This window comes from Tauraco erythrolophus, chromosome 1 (genome assembly GCF_009769465.1).
Source record: "Tauraco erythrolophus isolate bTauEry1 chromosome 1, bTauEry1.pri, whole genome shotgun sequence".
In the NCBI taxonomy this organism is placed as follows: Eukaryota; Metazoa; Chordata; class Aves; order Musophagiformes; family Musophagidae; genus Tauraco; species Tauraco erythrolophus.
In genome coordinates this window covers 32,518,137-32,544,740 of record NC_141465.1, presented here as the reverse complement: position 1 = coordinate 32,544,740, position 26,604 = coordinate 32,518,137, and the positions used below count along the sequence as shown (strand labels likewise).

The window sequence follows — 26,604 nt, the reverse complement described above, 5'->3', positions numbered from 1 at the left end:
GCTTTACCAGCTCCCAAGCACTCTCTGCTGGGTTACTTAAAATTTTGTCTGGGTGAAAAAAACTCTCCATCAGAAAGCGTCAACAGGAGAAAAATAATGGCAGAGCAATTTGGAGAACTTCCTGTCTCCGGGAGCATTACTGCTGTAAACAGTGGCCATGCCAAGTGCTGAACCACTGCCCTCAGTCCAATAACAATAAATCTATTTTTTGGTTCTGCAGAGCTCTGCTTGTACATTTTTGAAACTGGGGCTAGAGACGAGGATGAGGCAGACGCTATCCTCTGAGCATTTCCTTTTTTTTTTTTTTATGTCGTGATAAAAGAAGATGGGCTTACCAGGATACTGCTTAGGGAAAACAAAGTACCTCTCTAGATGAAAAGGTTACATAGTTTCAAGAGATCTCTTTGCCCTTCAGCTTTTTTTTTATTTTTCTCCTTTGTTTTTATTTTGCTTTTTATTTTAGTGTGACCTCCTTCGGAGGCTGCTTGAGTTCTGGTAAAAAAAATATTTTTGTGTGTGTGTACTTATGTACCTATATAGGTATGTGCCTGTAGTACAACTGAAATAACAGCTGCTATTTTGTCATCAAAATAAAATAATTCTGCGAGATGAATTAGGACGCTGGCTTCAGGGCTGGCTAGTGAACGTCAGCTGACTATCCAGTGGCATGCAGTTCTTGTCAGCTCACTCAGGGTTAGTAGAAGTGAGGACGCTGCCAGTCAGTGGCTTACAATTGCTGTCAGGAGAGTCTTTTCCAGCATAGTCATGTGCATGAACCCTCATCAGTCTGAATCAGTCTCTGTTCCCTTCTAAAAACCCTGTAGCGGCAGTAAAAACATAGATTTTTTTTTTCTATTACCTTAATGCTGTGTGACTCTCCACGTCTTTTACTCCCATCCTACTTCTCCCCCATTCTTCCCATTATACTATTTCAACACAGTTTTTTCAGCTTCTCCAAATTGACCTTATTCCCTTCATCTCTGTCCCGCATCCTTGATTGTACTTCCTCAATTGATGCTCTTCCTGCCTGTCTCCTTTGAGAGCTGCTGCCTCTCAGCACAGGTTGGAATTCCTCTGTGAGCCGTTATCACAGGAGCAAGTTTTGGCCTCAAAGTGTGATTTTAGGAACTACCCTTAATTCCTTCCACCCTTTTCCTACCGTTCCACTGGAGGACGGGGAGCTACCTGCCGTGTGGCACAAGGAGGGAGCGGGCAGCACGTGGGGGAGAGGGAGGAGGTTCAGGAGGCCAAGGCGAGAGGCGAGGAGGAAGAGGAGGAGGGAAGAAGCTGCCTTGAAGGCTTGATGCCGTAAGAGCTCTTCAGCGGGGCGGTGCTTGGAGCGGTGTGTACACGCATCAGTTCCCTGAAGTTTAGGGAGGAACTGAAGGAAATGCTTTGGCAAGGCCACAAAGTTTCCACAGGCTAGACTTTATGCACCACAACTCCACATCTGAGGCCACAGAGGTTGCTCTACGTTTGAAGGTTGTCTCTGGTGGAACTTGGCAGGTTCCATGTTCATAATGGCAGCATTATCTCCCCTATCACTGATTGCATGGATATCCGTCGGGTGACCCCAGACCTCTTCCGAGCTCTGAAATCAATGCGCACTGCATTAGTGTAATGACAGCGTGGAGGAGTCCTTCCTCTAAGAAAATAAACTCAGAGTAAACAGTCCCAGGGTACACTCCCACGATCAGCTAGCTACTGAAGAAGTGACTTGTCAGGTTGTCTTCTGGCATTCATCTGCTTCAGGCCACTGCAGGCGGAAGTCCCTCACTTGCTAAAATGGCCCCGATGATCATAAAAGTGCTCCTTGCCTTTCCTATTCAGAGCAGCACATTGCTCTTCCAGTGAACCCACACCTTCCTTGGTCCCTGTACCTGGTGCGTCTTCCTGCAGCCATGCTGAGAGGTCATCGTCTCCATCGCTCCGCAGGGCAAGGAGCATGTTCGTTCCCAGCTCCAGCTCCGTGCCAGAGCACAAAGGTATGCCAGCTTTTGTCTGGATAGGTAGCCAGGCTGGGGCTGATCCCAAATGAAAGCCAGTGCTGGAAAAAGAGAGAGGGACTGAGACAAAATCCAGGTCTCACAGGGCTTTGTCTAGGTTTACAGGACAGTGTGTCATAAAATGAAGAAGCCTCAGAATAGGATCTGCCAAAAACCACAACACCCATTACACTGAGGTTTTTCCTGGTCTCACGATTAGGCAAGGGATGAGAACAGGCCTTCGAGGGGTGAAGAAATCATGGGTTCAAACACAAAAGCAGTCCTTGGAGAAGAGACTGGAACGAGTCACTCCCCTCACCCCAAACGCTGCAGCCACCCGCCCCGAGAGTCAGGCATGTGCCGCCCCTCTGCCTGAGGAACCTCTCCACCCAAAGGACCTCCAGCCGGGGAGCTTCCAGGGTTGAGGACTCCACCACCCCACCGCAGCCATCTGCACATCGGAGAGGTGCAAAGTGTACGTCTGAGGCACGTCCTACAGAGCAGGGAGCATCCCTGGGGAAATGCCCTAATGCTTAAAGCAGGAGAAGGGGCCACCATGAGAGGCTGAGTCAGCAGGTGAGCCCCAAGCAGCAGCTCCCAGACCAAATCACCCCAGGAGAGGGGCAGAGGAGGGCTCAGGCTGCAGGTCAGGGCCAGACTGACCACGCTGAGTTGCTCCTTCCTGCAGGCAGAGCTTGCGGCACAGTGCTCTTCAGCAGGGGAAGCCCCCTCAGACGTCCTCCAAGTCTGCTGCTAGGCACCTCCATGACGGAGGGGGGTGGGAAGGGTGAGGGGTGTAATTTTGGACTTAAGCATTTAAATCAAACCTGAATCCCACTTCAGGCAGCTAAATCCTCTTGTGAATCTGGGCCTTAACCTTTTCATGTCATCGCCCATAAAGTGCGGGTGATAATTTCTACCTCAAAAAGCTTATTAATGGTTCGAAATTATAGCTGGTTTAAGGACTATTATTAGGCTTAAGGATCCCAAGGCATTTTTCTGTGAGAAGGTGGTAGCTTTGCGTTTAAGTCATGTCATTTTGAACTGTCCTTTCCACCTAGTGTTCCTGTTGCTGTTTTTCCCTTTCCCTGAACCATTCAGCGGTGACACAGCAGTCTACTGAATGATCATTTTCTCATTCCACTCTAGAGCTGCATGCACTTTGTGAAGGCTAAATCATTTCTGAACGCTTATTCATGAACAGCCCAAGCTCCAGTATAGAGAAGCACTTCATTTAAAACTAAAATGATATTGCCGTGAGGAAAAAAATCAAAATTCCCTGATATGTAGTAGGTCATAGCTTGAAAGCAGAGGTTCAGGTTTTGGAGTAACCCACTTGTAGGAGCATCAGAGATTTCCATTAGAGCCATCTTTGGGGAAAAATAATTCCACTCTCTCAAAACCTTTGTTCAAATATTAGTGACATGCACGTTTGTACAAATTGCGTATATACACTTCAAGTCTTAAAAATATTTTAACAATAAGCATTGCATTTTAAGACTCAAACTGTAATCTCCTTGAGCTGCCACTCAGCTGCAGAGGCCGGGCACCCCATAGTATCTCATTCTTCCTGTGCTGTAATTATTGTCTCCACCCAAGTTCATAAGAATTTTATAGTGGTTACTGCAGCAACTCCACTTATAGTTAGAGGCTGCTTGGCTTTTCCATTAAAAGGTCTTCTCCACCATTCCAGTCTTTTAATGCTTTAATCCATTTTGCAAACTTGATCTGCAGGCTTTCAGGCTAAGGCGGCATCCCACCCTAAAAATTCAGTTAAAACAGGTCACTTGGGTTGTCTTTCAGAAGAGGATAGAAAACCATTTTTTTAATATAAGTCAAAAGTTGTTGTTACTCTAGTGCATGTACTCACACAAACACATGCCTTTCCCTGCCCATGGCAGGGAGATTGGAACTAGATGATCTTTGAGGTCCCTTCCAACTCTAACCATTCCATGATTCTATGATTCTAAACATGTTTGCCTCTATCGCGAAGCCTAAAAGCAAGAATTTATAAAGGACATAAACTGAAGGATGCTAAAGTACAAATAATGTTCCTATCAGTCGAATTCCTGCCACAGCTGGAAATGGCCTCTCTTCTGAAATTAGACATCGCAATATAGGGGAATTCCTGGTGGTTTTGCATGTTTGTGGATTGTTGATGTTGGCATACAAAAGTGACTAATGTCTAAGTTAACTACTGGGTGTCACCCTAAGCTGACTATTGTAGCACACTCCATCTTCAGAGACCTGCTTCTCACCACCCCGGTCCTAAATCTGTTGACTCTATGCCTCTTCTCCTCAGTTCGTTCATTTATATCCTAAAACTCAGAAACATCCTCCTACCCACCTTCTGCTTTAGCTCCCTTCCTGATAAATGGCAGGATTTATGGCCCTCACCATTTAGTACCCACACCTGGTATCTCCTGCTACTCAGCTGCCATAGGTTTTTCTCTGAACAGAAGTAATCATCCTTTTGTGGCATGTTTATGAAACTTACTGTGATGGTTTAACTCCAGCCAGCATGTGGCATGTTTATGAAACTTACTGTGATGGTTTAACCCCAGCCAGCAACTAAGCACCCCACAGCCACTCGCTCACTCCCTCCCAGTGGGATGGGAGAGAAAATCAGAAGAGTAAAAGTGAGAAAACTTGTGGGTTGAGGTAATGACAGTTTAATAGATAAAGCAAAAGCTGCACAGGCAAGCAAAGCAAAACAAGGAATTCATTCACTACTTCCCATGGGTAGGCAGGTGTTCAGCCATCACCAGGAAAGCAGGGCTCTATCACATGTAATGGGGACTTGGGAAGACAAATGCCATCGTTCCGAATATTCTCCCCTTCCTTCTTCTTCCCCTGGCTTTATATGCTGAGTATGACATCTTATGATTTGGAATATTCCTTTGGTCAGTTTGGGTCAGCTGTACTGGCTGTGCCCCCTCCCAGCTTCTCATAGAGAAGCCGCTGGGAGGGCACAGGCAGTATGAGAAGCTGAAAAAGTCCTTGGTTTAATGTAAACATTGCTTGGCGACAGTGTGTTATCAACGTTATTCTCAGCAGAAATCCAAAACATAGCCTCATATGAGCTACTGTGAAGAAAATTAACTCTATCCCAGCCAAAACCAGCACAAGCACGTTCACAGCATTTGTGTGATGGAAAAATAACGTGAAGGTAGTAGAAGTAGTAACCTGAGGGAAGGAACCCAAAGGAATCCAACTGAGACCGATGCCTTGCGTCTAACGCGTTAGGCATGAACATTTCAAACAAAGTGCATTACAAATCCAGGTTTCTTAAGCAGAGAAGGGCCATCAGGTGCCTTACAGGCAAACAGTGGAGCAGCGTCAGCGGCTGCACTTTTACACACATTGTCAGTCTGTCAGGGAAGGGATTAGCACAGAGGCCCCTGCGAGGCTGGTGGAGGTGGTGGACGCTATCATCATGACAGCACATGGGACTGGGAAGTGAAACCGCTCATCAGCGCAGAAGTGAAACTGGCTGCACACGAGCCCTTGTCAAATGAAAATGTAAACAACTGGCAAAAAAAAAAAAAGAGAGAAATTGTAGCTCTTTTAGTGAGCTGAGTCCCACCCTTGTGGCACTTGAGAATCACGGGATGGTTTGAGTTGGAAAGGACCTTAAAGACCATCTAGTTCTAAAACCCCTGCCATGGGCAGGGACACCTTCCCCTAGATAAGGGTGCTCAAAGCCTCATCCAGCCTGGCCTTGAACACTTCCAGGGTTGGGGCATCCACAACTCCTCTGGGCAACCTGTTCCAGTGCCTCACCACCCTCAGAGTGAAGAATTTCTGCCTTAGATCTAATCGAAATCTCCCCTCTTTCAATTTAAAGCCATTGCCCCTTGTCCTATCACTGCATGCCCTTGTAAAAAGTCCCTCTCCAACTTTCCTGTGGGCCCCCTTATTTACTGGAAGGCTGCTAGAAGGTGTCCCTGGAGCCTTCTCTTCTCCAGGCTGAACAACCCCAACTCCCTCAGCCTGTCTTCATAGGAAAGATGCTCCAGCCCTTGGATAATCTTTGTGGTCCTCCCCTGGACCCAATCCAACAGCTCCATGTCCTTCTTATGTTGGAGATACCAGAGCTGAATGCAGTACTCCAGGTGGGGGTCTCAAGAGAGCAGAGTAGAGGAGCAGAATCACCTCCCTCGACCTGCTGGCCACGCTTCTTTGGATGCAGCCCAGGATATGGTTGGCTTTCTGGGCTGCAAGTGCCCTTTGCAGGCTCATGTTGCACTTCTCATCAACCAGCACCCCCAAGTCCTCCTCCGGGCTGCTCTCAATCCGTTCTCCGCTCAGCCTGTATTTGTGCTTGGGATTGCACCAACCCATGTGCAGGACCTTGCACTTGGCCTTGTCGAACTTCATAAGGTTTGCACAGGCCCACCTCTCAAGAATGTGAGCAATCTCAATTTCTGCAACAGGGAATCACTCTTTTGAGAGCCTCAGATCAAATACTAAAGGTGTTATTGCTACTGTGCGGAATAAAAAGCAGCATTAAGGAAAAGGTGTGATTTTTGACTTGATAGTGACACATCTTTGAGATGCTGGGTGCTGGCATCTTTTGTTTATTCCTGCAGGAAGATGGGGGTTCTTTTGCCTGAGGAAAGGGACTGAATGTTGGTACTACCATAGCAGAGCAAAGCGGGGAAAGAGCAACTTTAAGACCTGCTACCTGTGTGGCCATTCTCCAGCGCAAAGGGAAATGTGTAGCAGTGTAGGGCTCTTGAAGCACACCTGGTACACCTGATGACCAGGGTCACGCACAAAACGTCGCTGTACATCACCGCTATGTGTCTGCTGGAATCGCTGCTGAGAGCCTGAATTTGCCTTATTTTAACAGCTGTAAGTTATGCTGAGTATAGAACCAGCTTCTGCATCTGTTTGTTTAAATATTTCGTATCGACAGTATGCAGGCTTATGAAATAAGAAGATTGTCAGAGACAATTTCCAGAAGAGTGTCAGGGACTGTCCTTACGACCCGCATAATGGTTTTAAGGTAAAATTCAATGTTAGGGCCTGCTTAGGTTCATAGTGTCTCTGTTAATGTTACTTTATTTCAGTTATGTAATTTTGGTTGCTTAATATAGTTCCTGCGTTGCCTTAGGTTAAATGTCCATACGATTCACCAGAATGACACCTGGAAATGGTTCCACCCCAGACAGAACCTTCTTTTAGCCTTCTAGCTCCGGGAATCCCCAGAGCCATGGCAGGAGAGGCAGGCGGCTCTGCTGCTCTCCACCACAACATTTGACTTTTTAGCTGGAAAAAAGCTTGGAGAATGGGCAGGCAGGACAAGAGAGTGAAGTGCACGTCTTTGTTAAGCACTCAGTAGTGCTGCAGGGAGTTGGGAAGGACAAAGAAGGGAAGAAGCCAGCGCCAGCCATGCTCCCGCAGCGAGTGCTTTTCCACAACTTTTTGCAAAGCAAATCCAATAGTTCTTAGCTGGGTCCAAGTTTGCAGCAGGCCCACTTTTGGCCATTTGCACGACAACTCTGGCCCGTATAAATCCAGCACAAAACCCCTATTGATTTAACACGATGGAGATTTCATTCTAGGTAAGTAGATGCTATGTAAACATAGATATAAGAACTTCCTGGAGTGAGACACTCGACAGAAATGTTTAAAAGTATACCTTTGTGCTGACCCGGGCTGGTTTCGCAGGAGGCAAGTGAGTGTATTTCCCAAATCTCCAACTTGACACCTCCTTACACCCACAAAACATCCATCTAAATACACAGACAGATCCGTTGCCTGTACAACTGATTTGCATGGGCAGTTCTTGCATTTCTTTGGACGGTCACTCCAATTTGCTGACATCTCCCCATGTTCACGTTTATCTGTTTGGACCGTTGATCTGTGGCGGTCAGAACTTGTAAACCGTTTGCAACGTGGTAGCTGATGAGGTGAATAACAGTTTTTTCTCATATTTAAATTCAGTGGTATCTGTGGTGCTGATGGTAAACAAATTATGTTATTTTTATTATGCTGCTTATTTCAGCTGCAGCATTTTTTTCTGATGAAATAGCCACTGGACCAAACATAATAGGCAAAGTTGTATTCTGATGGTGTGAAACTCACTGGGGGCTGGAGAAAAGAGTCACTATCTGAGCACAGAACTTGGACTTGTGCAGGATTTTTGCAATTGGACATGCAACTTGAACATCTACAAAACTGTTTTACTCATATGATGAGCGGTAGTTAACTAATGAAGGGTCAAATTATGTTGACCTTTCTCGTCCTGTTGATTACATTTGGAGCATTCAGTGGTTAAAGTGATAAGAATGGCAAAATTTGGCCCTAGTGTATAAAACTCGATATTTGAGAATGAATATGCGAGTATTTGTGTATCACATCTTGTTCAGAGGTACACAGTCAGTTATGTTATTAAAATGCAGTAGACAGCTTCACTTTGGCAGATACCCAGGAAGATGTTGTGAGAAATTGTAAAGCTGTATAAAATTGATCATTTGCTATGGTTTAATAAAAGTAAGTACATAAGCACTAAAAAGTAGAAGCTGGATAAAAAAAAAAAAGTATAGTTTTTTTTTACTACAACCTGGAAGTCTCTCACTAATATAATAGAAATGTCTGTAATATAATTTGTATTGCATTTGTGTATTACATTTCATGTTTTCCCATCTATATGTTTTTGTCCTTGTCAGCACAAGCATTCTTGGCTCCTTTCCCTTTTTTCTTCTTCTTTTTATCTAATAATTTACTGTAGCAATTTAAAAAAAACCCACAACTCTAATGACACTTCTGTGATCATCAGAATAAACTGCAAAAGCAAAAGATAGTAATTGTAACTACATCCTCTCTTGGCCTACCTTTCCTCTCTCCACCACCATGGGCAAACTTCTGAAGCTTTCACTCCATTTTTTTCTGTTCTCATTTGGATGAATCTCCATCAATGGAATCAACGGCAATATTTGTTTGAGAAAGAGGTGGATTAAAATGAAGTGATAGGTTCAAGATATGGCCTCTCTTCCCTGAAGCGTGTCCGTTCTTATTCCCCTTTGCATCTGCCCATGCAGCCACTTGTATTTTAAGTGTACCTTCCCACTCTCAGACCCATCTGGTCATGACACTGCTCGGGGATGACTAAACCAGCACACAGGAGCTTCATGTGACCATATTGTCACTTGGGATTCATTTTTTCCCCCTTGATTCCTCTCAATCATTCCCAGGGGCTGTAGCTTACAAGCCTATTGCTCCCTCTAGAGCCCTTCAGTGCTGTTCTGGGGGACCACTTAAATAATCTCTCATCATGCTAGATGTGATCTCACTGCTCGATTTGCTTCCAGCCTCTGTCAAATGGGATGCAAACTGAATGCAGACTTCAAGTTCCCGTATTGCAGTGTAGAGCATGGGCACAACGCCTTCAGATGCTTGGGTCTTGGAGGCTGATCTTCACCTTTTGCTGGTCCAGGAACAGCATTGCTGAGCAGGCACTGGCAGACAATATTATGCTTTGCACTTCCTCTTAAGTTCTTGCAGCTTTGCACAGCATCAAGGGATCTCACAAGCAATCCTGTAAAGTCGTGAACTGGGGACAACTGGTTTAATCCATCTGACTTTGACTGTCAAATCAGCAGTGACTCTTGAGGGTACTTTTGGTAATAGAGTCTCTAGCAAACCCATCAACAGAGTCTCTAAGTATCATTTCAAAAGTCAGGATTGTATTTTGGCCAGAAATGCCACCGTTCCCACTATTTTTTCTAGAAGGCTTCTGACCTTAATGATCTTGCAAAAATAAACATTACCAAGCAATTTTTCCTACCCTAGATGCGAGTGAAGACTTGATGGAAGCAGTGAGTCTTGTGTTCTGCTCTTACGCATATGAGGGTATTCTTGGTGTCTGTGGGAAGGGTTTCCCAAGGCAGAGCCCTGTCCCTGTGTCTGGAGAGTTTAATCCTTGTGCTCATGAGGTGCTATATGCCTAATATTAGGAAATGTCAGGGATAGTTACAGAGAGAGCAACAGTCTCTGAAATGACTCTTGCACCCTAGAGAGGCACAGCTTGACATCGACGTCACCTGTCAGACCTTCCATCATCAGCAAAGACTCAGTAGCAATTGGCTTCAGTATACTGAGACACCCATCATAGATCTGAGCTAATTTGTGTATGGTTTTCTGTAGATTTATGGGACTGTTTAACCCAGAGGGTCTCAGACTTTGATGTTAGCTAATGGAGGGCTACGTGTCAGCTTGGTGTGACTGTTAGGATGTCAGCAAATTGTCATCATGACTATTGAAGGCATCCAAACCAGACCAGTGTTTCAGAATGCCTTCTTGGGGTATTTGGTCCCTCTTTACATTCACTAGAGAGGTCAGTGCATCACTTAGGCTGTCTGACTCAGTTTTGGTAGCACTCACCCCTTTCTGAGTTGAGCAGAGACACTAAGTGCTCAGTGTAAGTCATCAAGCAATAGTCAGGAGGTCCACTTAGGCATCAGAAATCATGGCATCTAATATAGGTTGCAGTGCTAGGGAGTCTGAATACAGCCTCCACTGACTAATCGGGTATTATTTCCACCAGTTTAGTTGGCTGCATGTTGCATATGTATGTGTGTGTGTGTGTGCACGCGCTTGTGTGTAAGCATATTATGCAAGTGTATGTTGAAAATAAAAGTCTGTATCATGGTTGTATCATAATACATAAAAGCAAGGAGGAGACATTTATAGTCCTGCTGTCATCCCAAAACAGGTATATCCATAAACCACAGATTTCACTAACAATACCTCCAATCTAAATCTACCTTTGTCAACCAGACACATAAATGATGAATAATGTAGAAGCTATGAATAAAAGTGATAAAACCACTTAATAAAGCTAAATGTAAATGAAACAGAATAACCAGAGAAAAAACACAGCCAGAATTATTAGTAAGCAGCAATGAATGACACGTAGGTTTATAGTTATATAGTCCTGTGGTTAACCAGTATGTGGTTAATGAATAGTCTTCTGTCAACAAGAAGTAAGCTAAGTATCTTCCTGCTTTTGCCAACTTGTGTCACAACCTTATACGGGCTCTGAGATCTCGTCCGTTCTGTACAAAATCTTGAAAGTCACTTCACCTCCCTTTTCTTCTTTATTCTGGTCTTGTAGACTGGTAATGTGGCCACATTTTACTACATTTCTCTATTGTTATAATTGTTTTTCTATGTTTCTTTTCTATCTGGGAAATCCACAAGAGCCTTCTAGAGAAATAAATTGACTACATATTCTAGCAGAGCAGCAGGAGCACCTTACCTAATGCATTTTCAAAAAAAACCCGAAACAAAATAGGAAGCAAGATGGAAATGCTGCAGATTAGTAAGGAGAATAAAAGTATATTTTCAAAGTCTTTTTCAATCGTAGTGATCTAAGTGTTGTATATAGCGATACAGGAGAACTGTTTTTGGAAATAAGGAAGATCTACAGGTGCCTCTCTGATACTTGTTAAATCTAATGCCATGGATGAAAAAGTTTTTTGAAAGGAACTTTTTATTCAACTTTATTACTGATACATCATAGAAAGAACAGTTGTGCTGGCAGAGAAAGAGTAATAAAGCTATAAAGCTTTATCATGTTGTTTGGTATTTAAAGAATGTCAGGAACACAGCAGTCCTTGATCTGAGTAGACAGAAGACCCAGGAGTTGAGGGCCAAAGGCCTTGAGACAGGGATCTGAAATGACTTCTGCTTCTGTTGCAATTCTTTCAATCTCAGGGACCGCTTTCTAGCTGGGATGTGGAGGTGGGAAGACACTGGCCTGGGATTTGCGAGGCTTGTGTTTCAGCTTCTGTTTTGCTGGGGCTGCGATTCAGGATCATAGTTGGATTTCGTTGCAGCAGCCAAAGTGGTTAGCATCGCTGGCCACAGGCTTCCTGTGAGAGCTTGGCCAAGACACTTTATTTCCCCACAGTTCCTCATCCGTTGAGTGGGGAGAATACCTTCCTAATTCACAGGGATGTGATGAGGACAGTTTCCAGTAACAGCTATGTGTGTGTGCTTGCCGTGATGTTGATGCAGACCATTAGCACCGAAGTAGGAACTGCATTAAGAGAAGTATTGAATTGTAAGTGAATGTGCGTAGGGCAGGAGGGAATACTGCTGCTAGAGGCAGGCATTTGTATTTACATCTATATTTGAATTTATATTTATTTATACATATAAACGAAGCAAACAATAAAAATGGGAAATCTTAGAAGGGAAGAAACTCAGCAGTCAGGAAGACTGGAGCCAAGTGGTCAAATGAAGCAGGCAGATCAGTATGGGAAAACTCACATAGCATGTGCCCAAAGGAGGAGACCCTCCATTTTCTTACAACAGTTCCTGGTTATCTAACTTGGGGTGATGTCCCTTGATGTCTCTTACTGATAACAAAGATTCCTGTCAGTATCTGAGTCCTCTGTGATGCTGCGATAACTATGCTAAAGCTGCTGACAGCCAATGTTTTTATTGTTGTCCAGGCCAAAGCCATAATGAATGCATATATGAGGTCTTATCAAAGATGCAGAATGTTGCTTTTGTTATTTAAAAGTACCTGAAGTAATTGCTGACATTGGCCAAAAGCAAATCCAGGGGTAGCAGGATCTGAAGGCATTGCAGTCACAAGGTGATACGAAACCCTCCCCAGCAGCCAGCAAAATGAGTACTTTTCCCAACTTCTTAGAACCGTGGCATGCACATAGCAATTTTGAAAAGGCCTTCACGGTTTTCTTACCGAATAATAGAGGAACTAAGCATAATGCTCTGCTATGTCTTCATAAAATGTCGTAATTCTCTGTGGACAAACTGTGGGGATTTTTTTATTTTTCCCATTCCCTTGTTTCTTGGCATTGCAGTAGCAGCTTATTTTTAAAGGATTCTGGTTCGCAGTATGGAATTGATCTAATGCTAGCTTCAGCCACAAAGCGTGGGATTTTACGGTCTGCCTAGGGGATCCGAGCACCCAGTTCTCTTTAATTTTAACGAGCTCTGTTGATCAGATTCCCGTGGCAGTTTTGGAAGAGTCAGTCACAATTTCTAAGCCTCTCCGAACTAACGCCCTTTAGAAAGTACAGATAACATACCAGCAGTCATGTAGATCAGATCAGATAAACTCTAACTGTTAGAGGTAACCTCCTTTTTTTGCAAACAAAGTGTAGATCATTTAAATATAAATTAATTTTTTTTCCCCGAAAGCTTTGGGCAGTTGCCACAGAGGGAACGTATCCAGCACCAGGCAATTGTGAGGTTATACACCCCACTCTCTGGGCACATATCTATCTTCAGATACGGACGGCTGATGGGTTGTAGTGCCATTTGGTGTGTTTGGGTGCTATCTGAAATGAGGAGCACACCTTTTCTTAACACATGTGCTCAGTAACGTTTTTTTTCCTGTTGCAGGGAAGAGCTTCACGCTGACTATCACCGTCTTCACAAATCCACCACAAGTAGCCACATACCACAGAGCCATCAAGATAACAGTGGACGGACCTCGCGAACCCAGAAGTAAGTGAGCTGATGACATAAGTGAGCATTTGCAGAAGGCCAGGTTGGCGGTTTAGTATAGTAGTTCATCACCAGCCGCATGAAACGCAGCAATATCCAATGCTGGTGGAACAGTGGGTATGTGTTAAGCCATGGCCATCCTACAAATGGTTTTAATTATACCTTCCTGAAGATTTATTTTTCACGGGTGTCCAGCTTATCTAGAATATGACTTGTATTGCGTTTCTAAACTATCTACCCGGGGATGTCTTGGAGCATACCCAAACGCTGACAGAAGGGATGCTGGTAAAAGGTGGGGAGCATATACCTGACGCATCATTTCTTGCTAGTCTTGCCTTTCAGATGCTAAGAGGATTTTAAAGCATTGGAAACCAATATGTCATTGATCTGACTTTTCAAGCTCAGCCACCCTGCAAAAATAAATAAATGCCTGAGAGAGGACACCCAGTTGCTGCCTTGTGGAGTTCACTGTACTTCATGCTGTCGTATAGCTTAGGAGCACCCATTTCCACAGGCAGCCAATCTTTCCTCTTTTTTCCCTTTCCTTTTTTAAGAATTAAGTACAAGGAAGAGACGAATGGTTTGATATCTCCAGGGGAATACCTGCACCTTTCAGGCAGGTGGTTGTTTTGTCCGGGTGGTGAGGGCAGGCTGATTTGTCTGCAGGGTAAAGTGGAGTGAGGGTGGAGCAGATCCACAGATAGAGATCCTTCTGCAGCACATACGCTGCCTGTTACCAGAGGCCATCGTTAACCTCAGTCACTAGCCCAAATGGGGCATTTTTATATTTTTATTGAAATGCCCTGATGTAAATTGAGGTTTGTGGTTGGTTTCTTACACTCCTCCCGCACGCTTGGCAGAAGTTCTGGTGTTGCTTAAGTGGAATCGTCCCAGGAGAAGAGAGCAGCAGGATTCAAACACCCACTAGAGAACGAGACTCACAGCTCGGGGTTGCTTAACTGGGGAGGGAAGAAAAGAAAGGTTTGAAACATCAACTAAAATAGCTTAGAAGACTCGTGTCTTGCCCATGCATTTTCTTCTCAAGCCTTCATTTGTCTGAGTTGCATCATGATGCTGCATGCATTTAGTGGAAAAATCTGACCTATATTTTTTGAATTTGAGGCCAGACTTTTAAACAAATACTGCTGTCGGGGTAAGGCTTCTTATTTAGTTTGAGTTTTGTTTTTTGTTTGTTTGTTTGTTTTCAAATTGTAGTTAAATTGTCCCTGAAAAATATCCCCAGTGAATCAGCCAGCTGTGCACATAAAAAAAAGATATTTGTATATGCAAGTTCCAGATTTGCATATGCAATTACCTGGGCATGTTCATAGTTTGCAGACAACAAACAAGCTTTAGTTTTTTGAATATGAGTCTGCTAGAAGGGTAAGAAACAAAATCATCCTGCAGGCATACCTACTGTTTTAAATCAATTCTTCAGTTGGTATAATAGTTAATATTTAATAAGATTCTACATTTTAAAAAGGAAGTAGAAATATAATACATACTGAAGCAACATACGTATCTTCCCAACTCAAATGTATGTAAAAGCTTCCTTGTAAATAGTTTCACTTTGTCATAGGCAAATCAGCTGCATAGTGGAGGAGGCTCTATGCATATCAGGAGAAGAGGTCAGACTCTCTCCGCAGTAGGAATGCACAGTTCCTTTTATCGTTAAGTCATATGTGACGCAGGGTAAAAGGGATTATGCTCCTTTCATTTGTAAGTGAGCTGCAAAGTCCTTCCATTTAACTTCTCACCAAGGGTTTCTGAATCACAGTGGCTGTTGGAATCTGTCTGGTATCTCCTCTCGTTTTTATATCTTTGACTGAGATACCAATTGGCCTGAAGAAACGTACCACGGGCTGTGAAGGAAAAAAGAAGTGGTACCCATTGCGTTCTCCATTCTGAGACAGTTCTGGAGAGTTTGGGCTATATACTTATTTTTCTATACTCTTGCTTGGTGAGTGTATCCTATTTGCATTGGTTCAATTAAATCAGCTACATGTGTAGCCTGTACAAAAATAGATTGCAGGGCTGTTACCTGCAGAAACTCACATACGAGATTTGTGGTTAGATGTATTAAAACATGCATGCTTCATACTGAAGGGATGAAAAATTATATCAGCCTTCTTGTATTGAGAGTAGAATCAAAATAAAACCTGCTAGATTAGAGTATTTCTAGTTTCAGTAATTGATATTTGGGAACGTTCGTGCTTACAGATCCATGACTTGCTTGCTTGAGCTAAAGGAATTACAGAAATACTGAGATGTATTTTCTAAGATGTCCCGATTCAAAAGAAATCCACGGAAGACAGTAATAGGAAGAAAATTAGATATTGCTGTCTTACAGAGATCTAGAAAAAACATGCTGAAGTCCAAAACCAACTCCAGCAACAGTTTTGGATTCATTTACTTCTTGATTCATTTACGGTTCTCTCAGACAGCCTAAATTCTTGTGAGTGCTTGCATTCTCTGTGACAAATGCTGGAGGGTAAGGAGCCATTTCTGAGGATGGAGGCCATCTGAGACAAAAGTCAGAACTTCACACCAGGACCATTTTTAGTGAACTTTGCAGGACATAGAAATACCTTTTTTAAAAAAAACACATTAAGATTGATTAACTTCAGAAGTAACAGAAACATTTTCTTTTGTCTTTAGAGAATGTTGGCTCAATAGCAGTTTCTGAGCCAGAATTAGACAGGTTCTCAAAGTGGTTTTTTTTAATGCAAAAGGACAGCCTCTTCAACTGGGCGTGCTTGGGGGAAAAACTTCAAAAAGTAATACAAAAGGGGATTAGAAGAAATTTGGAAAACAGAAAAATACTCAAACCAAAAGTTCCAAAAGCAAATATGCAAAGCACAGACTTTTTGGCTCACTAGCATACATGAAGATGTCACGATAGGTGACGATAACCTGGTGTGTATTATCACACGTGCCACCATCACTCTGCACAGAGGCCTGCAGACTTTGCGTTCTTGCACGTCCCAGTGTACGTTTGATCACGGTTACTGTGATGGCCAGGTCTTTGCCTAGCAGCATATTTGCCTATGTAACTACCGGAATTGCATTTACAGCTCTGATAATTACTCATGCACAAGACTTACACCATTGTCCTTTTCTTGCCATTGAACTTCTGACTGTGCCTATCCAGATGATACTTCTCGTCAAATTGTCATGGCTTGTAGAGAGTGCCAAAGTACTTAAGAATCTGGCTCTTCCTTCACTGCATTCATTATGTATTTTTAAAATCTCTTTTGAACTTAGCATTTTCATTCTCCAGCTCTGAATAAATGCTTATTTTCAAAATTTTTTTATAAAAAGAAATAATACTGCACTGTCAGGGAGAAGGGCAAGATGACCTAACCCATCATTTTCTTCTCCAACTTCTATGGTTCTATGATTCATAAAGCAATTTATGTTTTTATGAGCTAAGTCCATGGGGAAAATCATTAGCAGTAACCAGATCAAGAGTAGTGCTCCTGATGAAAATACTTTTGGTTAGGAAACTTGGTAGAAATAGCATGACTCTTAAATTAAATATTTCCCTTAGGCCATTTGACCTACTGTGTACATCTGCTGAAAAATTAGGTTTTTCTTCTTTTGACTGCTTCTTTCTGTTTTTCTCATTGAATTGTTTTAACCTACATAGCTCTGAAAAATTCACTAATGGACCAGGTGCCTGAAAATGGTGCAAAATGAAAAGGCGACATGGATTTAGCACCAGTGGGCCTGAGATGTCCAAGGCTAAGCTGGGCATTAAATGTGATTATCCCGCATTGGATATGTGGTTTTCCCAAATACTTTTTTGGCATCCTTATATCAAAGGGCAGGATACTGAGGAGAAGGGACAGAGAGAATAATATTGCTGAGCAGTACTTGAGAAGGAGCTTAAAAAGCTCCTGGCCCAAGAAGTGCCTCTTTAGGAATGGAAATTTCCTTTTGCCTCTTGGCAAAGCTCAGCAGGGGTGGGGGCGGGTACTTTGGTATTTTTGGCCTTTGGTCAACCGTAGTTAAGGACACCCTCAGACCCTGATCTGAAGTGATCCGATCTCATGTCTCACCCGTAAGGTTCAAGGGAAGCCCATGGCTTGTAGCTGTTCTGAAGGAAATCTTCAAATGCTCCCTTGCCCAGCCTGAGGTCTTTTTTTAGGGAATCCCCAAGGACTGCTGTTAAGTGCACCTGATCTGCTTATCCTTTCTTCTGCCCCATCCAACCTTCATACACAGACTTAGACTCCCAGAGCAGTTTCTAGGAGGAGAGTCGACAGAGCCATGAGAGGCCAGCATCCCCCCTCCCATGGCAGAAGTGAGGAAGACTCTGCACGTGTCAGGCTGGGGAGGGATGATTCCTCTGAGGGTTTCACATCACTTCCACCTTCAGCCTTTCATGCAAGGAAAAGCCGAACTGTTCTCCAGAAAACCTTTTCATCTCAATGAGCTGAAATAATACTGAACGCCTTCGTTTCTTGCATGCTTCCTGCTGCAAGTGCCTCCATCTGTTGGAAACTGAGACTGACATGTACCAACAAACAGTTCAGAAACCATGAAAAAATGAGTCATCATGTCATGGGAATAGACCCATCATATAAATGTCATTGATGGCTTTTCAGATACTTCCATTCACCTGGAGACTTAAAAACTACTTAGCAGAAAACGTGTAGAGGAGAAGGTGGTGTTTACGAGTTGATTGCCTATATAACAGAAACGCAACGGGGACTCCTTCTTCCTTTGCTAGCACTAGCTGTGTGCTCCGCAGCACATCGCCCTCTCTGTGGTATCACAACCCAGCTTTGCTAATCACTTTTCAAAAAATCTTGGCTCAGGTACTTGCCTCCGAGAGCTTCCAATCTAAATAGACCGTGTACAGACAAAAGAAAGGGATGGGCTGCAAGAAAAGCCCGACGGTTGCGCGCTGCTGGCTCTGCGCCTCTGTGTTTGTGTCCCCGCGTCCTATTGTCTGGCTGACACTGATGTGGGTGGACTAGGGCTTAAATTATGGGTGCGCTCTGGGGACATTTGTAGTTGACTTGTGTAATGGTTATGTGCAAGCGTGCGGCGGCTGGGGGGAGTTACAAAACATCGCTAGCTCCGATTCACATGGTGTGATGGTGCATTGCTGTCTCTAAACGGATACGGGTAGGTAAGGGATGGCTGTTGGTATCCTTTCTCTGTGCGTATGTCTCAGCAAAGGGTGGACAAAGAAGAGCAATTGAATTCCTTTAAATAAAATAAAGCGGTGTATTGTTGCAAGGGGATGTTTGCAGGCTGAAGGAGCTGTTTCAGACCAGGCTGGACAGTCCTAGCAGTCCCCCAGCAGCCAGTCTAGCTCCACGGTTCCCCGGAGCGGCAAGGAAACAACAGCCTAAAACATATGTCCTGCAGTTGGGCACGCCTCCCCCCGCTGTGAAAGCTGTGCATGCCACCAGCCCATTTTTCATAACGAAAGTACACAAAGAACGAAAGAGCAGAGAGCAGTTTGTCCCTTTGTGACGTGTTTTCTGAAGAAAAGTGAAGAGTGAGGGGGAAATGGGCCTGTTTCCATTACGCATACACTTTCACACCACCATCCTGAGTTACTCCAGCGATAGAGCATCAGGCCTTCTGGCTCAGCACGGGTTCGTATAGCACAGGAGCATCACATAGCACAGGACCACCTGACACCGGGTGTTGAAAGTTTGGCTGCAGAACAGGACCAGAGGTCGCATGTCTGGATGCAGTCATCTCTGCAGAGCATCCATGGGCACCTCCACAGCTCTTGGGTCCCCTGTGTGACAGAAGGACCTCTCTGTGCCCCACATCCCAGCTGCTCAGCAAGGGCCTTCTCCTCCACGAGGGGATGATGGAGCAGCCTCTGTGGGGCAGGGGCACCTCCAGGCAGGGGTTGTCCCCCTGGCAGCAGCTGACAGGGCTGGCACAGCACCAGCCTGTTATCTGAGGTCTCAGAGTCCCCTTGCCTGGATGCTCCGGGGAGGGGAGGTTCACTGGAAGCATGGACCTGAAGCAAAACTTCTATACTCTAGTGCAGGTGGAAACACCCATGCTCTCAAGCAGTTGGTTTCAGACTGGAAATCGTACAGATATACCAGCAGACATGCTGACCATGACCTGAAAAGACCAGCAAAAGCAAAGACTGGTAGCTGCTATAACTACCCCAGTGCAAAGATCCCTCGGTGCAGCCAAGGTGCAGTCCAGACCTGCCTTGTATGGACTTTCACTGGCCAGCGGCTACGAGCAGCTCCTAAAAACAGTGCTGGTTGTTCTCCATGAGATGTGCAAAGGATTATGAAATTTATATGAATGTTCAGTACTCCCTGGTGTAACAGTGATAGAGGGGATCCTTTTAGTCCCACTCAATAGATGGGACCTCAAGAGGCTTTTAATACCACCATCCTGGAGGTTTCATGGTGCAGACACTTCTTTTCCACCTGGAGAAAGGTGTAACAGGTTTATTTTCTCTGGCATTTATCAGTCCCACGCCTGAGTCAATTAGGAGAGTTGATGTTGGGTGACGTGAGGCAGGGAATTAATCATTTTTGTTAAATAAAATTGCCAAATATGTGCAATACAAAATCTTGTGTCAGGATTGCTTTTCTGGGAGTGCAGTAGCTTGTATATATTTGCTTGTTTAGTTATTCGGCCGATTTTTAAAGATAGACTGAAGTGTTGACAGGACAAGCTCCTTGCTCACATAAAGCAGGTAAACAGGAAAACAGAGTTGCTGCAGTGTGGGCTAGGAACAGAGGTAAGACTGGCCCGGTACTATAGAAATTATTTCAACTCCATTTTTGAGTCACTTAATCCCACACAACTCTTCCTCTCCTTGCTTGAATGAGTGTGATTTTAAATTGAGAACAAGTAGGTAGTTATTTTTCACGTCTTTCATTTTTTTGATCTTTGTCACCTTTTATTTTTTTGCCCTTCATTGTTATATGGCCCAGTGGTTGAACGGCTACAAAGACGGTGGTGAATATTTTTAAGTGTTTACCTACACAGCCTTGGTCTAGCTTTGCTGAAATCGCATAAGTACTCCATAACTGTGACAAAAGTAGAATTAGGTCAATGTATATTACTGCTGAAAATGCTTCCTAAGCAGTCAGTAGGTCTGACTTTCTCCTGCCAGCAGCGCTTACCTACAAAGAATTTGTAGCTGTTAAGATCGGTGAACAAGTCTTTTGGAGGGGAGAAGGATTTTCCCATAGCAATGTGAAAAAAGATTATATAGATGCCACTTGTGTGTGCGTGCATATGTAAGGGGGGGTTGGAACTAGATGATCTTTGAGGTCCCTTCCAACCCTAACCATTCTATGATTCTAAAAGCATTAATATGCAGCACCCTGGGAAGTATGTTGGCCATAGGGGATGTGACTATACACTGGTTGCCACTGAAGACCCTAGTTGACTTCATGCCAAATATCTTTCCATTGAAGTTAGTTGGTGGTGCTCTGAATCAAAGATTTCTGAGTCTGGTCCTTCATCTATCACGTTTCTTCAGCAAGGACGGACTTTTGAATGGCAGTCATTACACATGAGCGAATGAAAGGTTTGTAGTGGCTGCTAGGGCTTTGCATGAGCTGGGGAAGGATGGACTTGTAGCTCAAATCCCACGTGGCACCTGCCTACTGTGGTTTTCAGGGTGTCATATAGTCCTTCCCCTTCCTAGAAGGAGGTTAGCTAGCACAGCTGGGCTTCTGGAGCATCGATCCGCAATCCCGCTGTCCTCTCCAGGGTTCACCATCAAATACCTGCCACGCTGCTGGCAGATGGGAAAACTTCTGGCAGGGATGGGCTGGAGGCAGCAGGACCCGGCCGTGAACAACCTCTACAACCGGCCTCCTTCACCCAGGAGGTGGGGTAGAGGGGACTTTCTCTTCCTCAGGCTCCTCAGGAAGCCTGAAGAAGGGAAACTTTCACCCCATCTGGAGTGGTCAGACACTCCCCTTCGCCAAACAAGCTTTTGGCACTGCAGGACCTTTTCTGGAGCCTCTGATTTTGAGGAGTTGCCTTACTTACGGGTTTACCAGAGCAACACATGTCTAGGAGAAAGGCTGGATGAAGCTGTGTGGCGCTTTCAGTGAACAGCCCAATTTTCTTCTTGGAATATAACTGGTTGGGGTGAAAATCCATCTGCACTGCAGTCCCTCCTGGCTTCGCCTGCCTCGGATTGTCAGAAGGTGCGGCCGTTTCCTCCTTGCAGGCCCGTACGAAAACACTGCAGGCTTTTGCTTCATCCTCTGTCACCCGTTGTGAAGAATGCAGAAAAGACTTTTGCTCGGTATCTCCATTTGTGCCCTTGCTTTTCGCTTGTCTGCTGCAGTTGGGAATTGTAATGAGTAAATGCGTTTTCTATTAGCGTTAATGATAAATCTTGGTCAGGCTCTTCCTGTGTCATCATTCCACAGGTCTGTGCAAAGTGTGAGGGAGAGCAATGCTTGGGAGAGGCCATCTCGACTCTGCTTCTGAGTCGTAGGAGAAGTTGTCTGTCGTATGAGGGCATGATGCACTTGTTAATAACTGAAACGCATCCTAAATGAGGGAAGGATGGAAACATCTCCCTTGCCTTCTTTAATCATGGAATGGATAAGGAACAGCCTGTAAAAATTGGAGGAGACATGAGAAAGAATTTAACCAGCCACAAATGAAAAGTTGATCTTTTTTTTTTTTTTTTTAATAGTGCCCAATGTTTATTCTTGCCTCGCAGAGTGTTTTAGTTTGAGTCCATCAAGCACGACATGCACCAGGCCATCTTCTCAAGGCTGACCAGTCCAGAAAAGCCAGGCTGTGTCATAACCTTAGTACACAAAGCTGCAGAAAAATTTAGGCGACAGTGTTGATTTAATTATTAAGGATTCTGTTTGTCTGAGTCTGTCTGCCTCTCCTACCTACACCCTGCATTATGGGCTGTTCTTCATTACCTGCTCTACCTATCTTCGCAATCTAGCCGCAAACAGTTTTGGTTGACCACACCACTTCCCTCTTGAAAGTTAATACTGTTTGACTCATTCTGTACTGCTAAGATCAAGCCAAAGAAAACAAGCCAAAGAATAACCTGCTTGTATGTAGTTTGGAAACTTCTCAGAGGCCCTGCTTTCAAAATGCTGTACAGTAGCTTACTATATCTCTCTGCAGCTGCAAAGAAAATGAGGAAAGGAAAAAATGGTTCAAGAACCTAAAATAAAGACTAGGCAGAAACACATGAAATTTATGGGCTTTCGGTGAACTGCAGTCCTGTGTAGGCACAATGGAGCATTAGTACAGAGGAGGGACTCCTTAGTAACGTACAGATTAAAATATCCAAACTCATTTCTTTGGAAAAACAGGTATTTTCAACTGTTGTGTGGAAACACCAGTCATCAGACTTGGTAAAAGCAAAGGTCTTTAGTTCAAGGGAAATGCATAGCCCAGCTATGTACTTTTTTTGGACAGGAGCAAAGTTTTTTACAAGTCATCAAAGTCAGAGTGGTCAGTATCCATGGGGAGTAAATTTACTTTTGTGTTGCCAGATTCCCCTGATTTACATAAACAGTGAGCCACAGGACTTGAGCTTTAAGTTGGAGGTCCCTTGGTCAACTCTGCCTGAGGCTGAAGGATGGAGACCTTTTACTGTCTAGAGATATTTAAGTGGACTGGTGAAATGGGTTTCTGTCTAAGCTATTTCTCTGACCTCCAATACCGTGACGTTTGTGTAACCCACTTCCTCAGTTGTTTGTCCTCTCAGAGGCACTGCAAAGGTGGTAAATGCTATCATCCCTCACTTTTCCCACTCAAGCGGAGGGAGGGGGTCCAGATTCATCCCACCTAAGCTTACTCATTTCATTAAGGTGCCTGAATTAGGAGCCTGGTCCCTTGTATTCAGCAGAGAAATGACCTTCTCCCAAAGGCTGCTCAAATGGTGACTCAGTCCTTGCGCCTGAGCCTTGTGTTTCTGCAGCTTTCCTTTGGACAGAGGAGTCTTTTTCTTGGTTGCTTGCTGAGCTGTTGGTTGGCTGGTTGTGCCTCATTCTGCACCTACTCTCTCATACGTATCTTCAACTGTGATGTCGAGCCCATGGCTGGAGGGTATTCTTACGGCGATTTGTATGTGTGGGAAGATGCAAACTATAAAGAAACAAAAGCGGCTTTTGGCAATGCGATGCTTAAGTTGGGAGTCATTCAAACTCTGCCAAGGAGTTGGGATTTTTAAAGTATATGCATTGACATGAGGGAAAGGGAAATAAAGAGAAGGGCATAATTTTGCAGACTAATTTAACTTTCATGAACAACTTCTTGGTCCAAACTCCTAACACTCGGTTCCCTTACTTTTACTTCACTGCAATGGCCTAATTCCTGGGGTGAACCCACAGAATAATTGCACTTCCACAACAGAAATAGAGGACACATATATGTCAGATTCATCAGAAATTTTGGTGGATCTACGGCAAGCAAAATAATGGTGTCTTAAGTGGAAATACATTTGTGCATTGCTATTTGTTAGTATAGCACAGGTCTCATCAGCAGAGCTGCGGGGAGAGGAAGCATATTTCCTGCCTTGCAAAAATTGTCAAGATTGCTTTTTGTGGCTGTGGTACCTCAGGGTAGATGTGAGACTTTTCATATGTTCATCAGAAGACAGGGAGAGAGCTGGAGGGACCCAGCTTGGAGGAGCCCACGGTCTTGCAGTCAGCATGCCGGCTGGAGCGAGGGAGACCGGCAGCCTCCGCTTGTCCCTTTTCCTGGGGACATTCCCTGCTGGAGCTCTCCTGATTCAGCTGGATAGTGAATCAGTGATGAAAAGGGTGCTCAGCCTGCAATTGGGGCACTCACCTGGAAAACTGGAAACTGAAGTATTTTTTCATGTATAGAGCAGGCAAGAGGGCCTTCATCCAGACCCTCCCGCCTGCTGTCCTTTGTTCCAGGGCAGGACTTCCTCTCATCGCAAATTTTGCTCTACCTATAGCATCTGGTCGTGTGTTTTTTTAAAGAGCACTGATTTAAAAAGGAAGAGGTAAGGAAAAAAATATTGCCAAAATATTATTTAACTACTGTTAAAACACATAGGAAAAGGCACCAGCTGCTCAGGGTGAGTGTCGTTACAGTAGAGTGATGAAACCCCCAACACAGGTGCATGAAGCTACCCGAGGTTTCCCCCAGGCAAAGTGGTGAGTTACGGCAGAGCAAGGAACCTGCCGTGTACATCTTTATTCACCTTGTTGGTGCCACTGGACACTCGTTCAACGCATAGGCGAACTGGATCATCTGGTGGAAAAATTAAATGCTCAGCAAAGGATTATACCTGAAATGTCTAGTCTGTCTGCAGTTACTTGAAGTAACAAGCAGATTTTTCCAGAGACACAGAAAGGATGAGGCTTGCCAGGGAGTGGATAGGAGGAGCACATCTGGAAGGGCTTTCCAGTGTCAGTCTGTCTGTGCTTGGCGTTGCTCAGCATTCTACTTCTGAAGGGCAACTGGATGTCAGCCTGGTCATCAAGTCGCATAATATCCAGCCTCATTCACATATTTCCCAGCACCTCGTGCCGACAGTCAGGTCAGGTCTGATGACCAACACTGATTCTGCTGGTAATTACAGACATGGCACAAAAATGTTTAGCATAATATCCTGTCTGCTATGATGTTCCTTCTGTCAGGAGAGAAGGCTTGCATTGTACAGTGCTTAGGAAAAACAGAAAAAAAAATATAATTGGTGATGAGTCTACTCGAAGCTCTGACTATCATCACCATTAGTTTCCTTCACCACAGCAATGATATTTTTAACAGAGGAAAGAGAAAATATCCTACAGTGTGTCTAATTCCTTTTTTAGGAATTTTTTACATTGTATTTTTAACATTGTACGCGAGGTTGGTGAGCTCTAACACCGTCTCATACTGATCCCTCTAACGTCTGAGTGCGATATAAGTCTTTTCCAAGTGATGGAAAGTTGTGGACACCTGTTGTGGGTTAGGCCGCTCTGGCAACCAAACCCTACACAGTCGCTCACTCACCCTCCCCCACCCCAGAGATGAGGGAGAAAATTAAAGGAGAAACTGTAAACCTGTGGGTTGAGATAAAAACAATTTAATACAGATGAGTAATACACAGTGTAGATGCTCACCACCCCCTCTTATCTGAAGCCCATCTCATCCCGAAGCTGCAATCCCGGACGAACGTGAGGCCCCGAAATAGAGAGGGAGAGAGAGAGATAGTACTCCAAGAGTGGGAGTACTGGGAGAGAGAGGGGAAAAAGGCAATAGAGCAGAAGCGCAAAAGAGCAAAAGCAGCGAAAGAGCGAAAGCGCAAAAAGCCCTTCTTCCCGGCTGTCCCTCACTTTTATACTGGGCATGACGCTGCATGATATGGAATACTAATTGGCCAGTTTGGCCCTGAATCCTAAGTTCCACCAAAAATCACAAGGGGAATCGTGGCCCCCTTGTCCTGGCTGTGCTCCCCCCTTATCTCACCGTGCTTCTGCACTCCGGCACACTGAAAAGTCCTTGGAGTCTCACTTCCAGCCATGAACATCAGCATGCTATCAACATTCTTCTCAGAGTGAGTCTCTGAGTAAAACCAAAACACGGAGCTCTTCTAGCTGCTAAAAAGAAGAGCTAACACTGTCCCAGCTGAAACCAGGACAACACCCCATCCCTGGAGTGTTCAAGACCAGACTGGATGAGGCTTTGAGCAACTTGTTCTAGTGGAAAGTGTCTCTGCCTATGGCAGGGGGATTGGAACTTGATGATCTTTGAGGTCGCTTCCAACCCAAACCATTCTATGATTCTATGGAGACTAAAGAGGAAACCAATCTACAGACTGGTTTTATTTTCAAGTGTGATTTCCTAGAACCCTGTGGGCTGCCGTATAACAATGGTTAGTGCCTTACGCTAAGGATGTGCATACATCTCTGCAGGATTAGGTCAGGTCTGTTTGAAAACAGAGCAAACGGTGTCCTAGAAAAGTTATACTACTTGCTCTTTCTGTGCAGATAGGAAATCAGGGAAAAGAGTGTGCAAAGTATTTTACACCTGGGATATTTGGCACATAGAAAAATATTACTGGTTTATGCACTCAAGGCACTATTTCTATTATTAGCAAAAAAAAAGAAATTTTTTTTTTTTAGGATAGCTCATTTTCAGGCATTTGCGTTTCCCAGCTTGG

At 44.3% G+C, this 26,604-nt stretch overlaps 1 protein-coding gene across 4 annotated transcripts in view; it reads left to right on the top strand.

Annotated features, from left to right (window-relative positions):
* Positions 1-26,604, top strand: part of RUNX1 (RUNX family transcription factor 1) — a 176,576-nt gene that overhangs the window by 110,301 nt on the left and 39,671 nt on the right. For all 4 annotated transcript variants that reach the window (XM_086632006.1, XM_086631998.1, XM_086632023.1 and 1 more), the window contains one exon: positions 13,374-13,478. In XM_086632006.1, the coding sequence (XP_086488132.1) occupies positions 13,374-13,478 (105 nt within the window). The remainder of the gene's footprint in view (positions 1-13,373; positions 13,479-26,604) is intronic.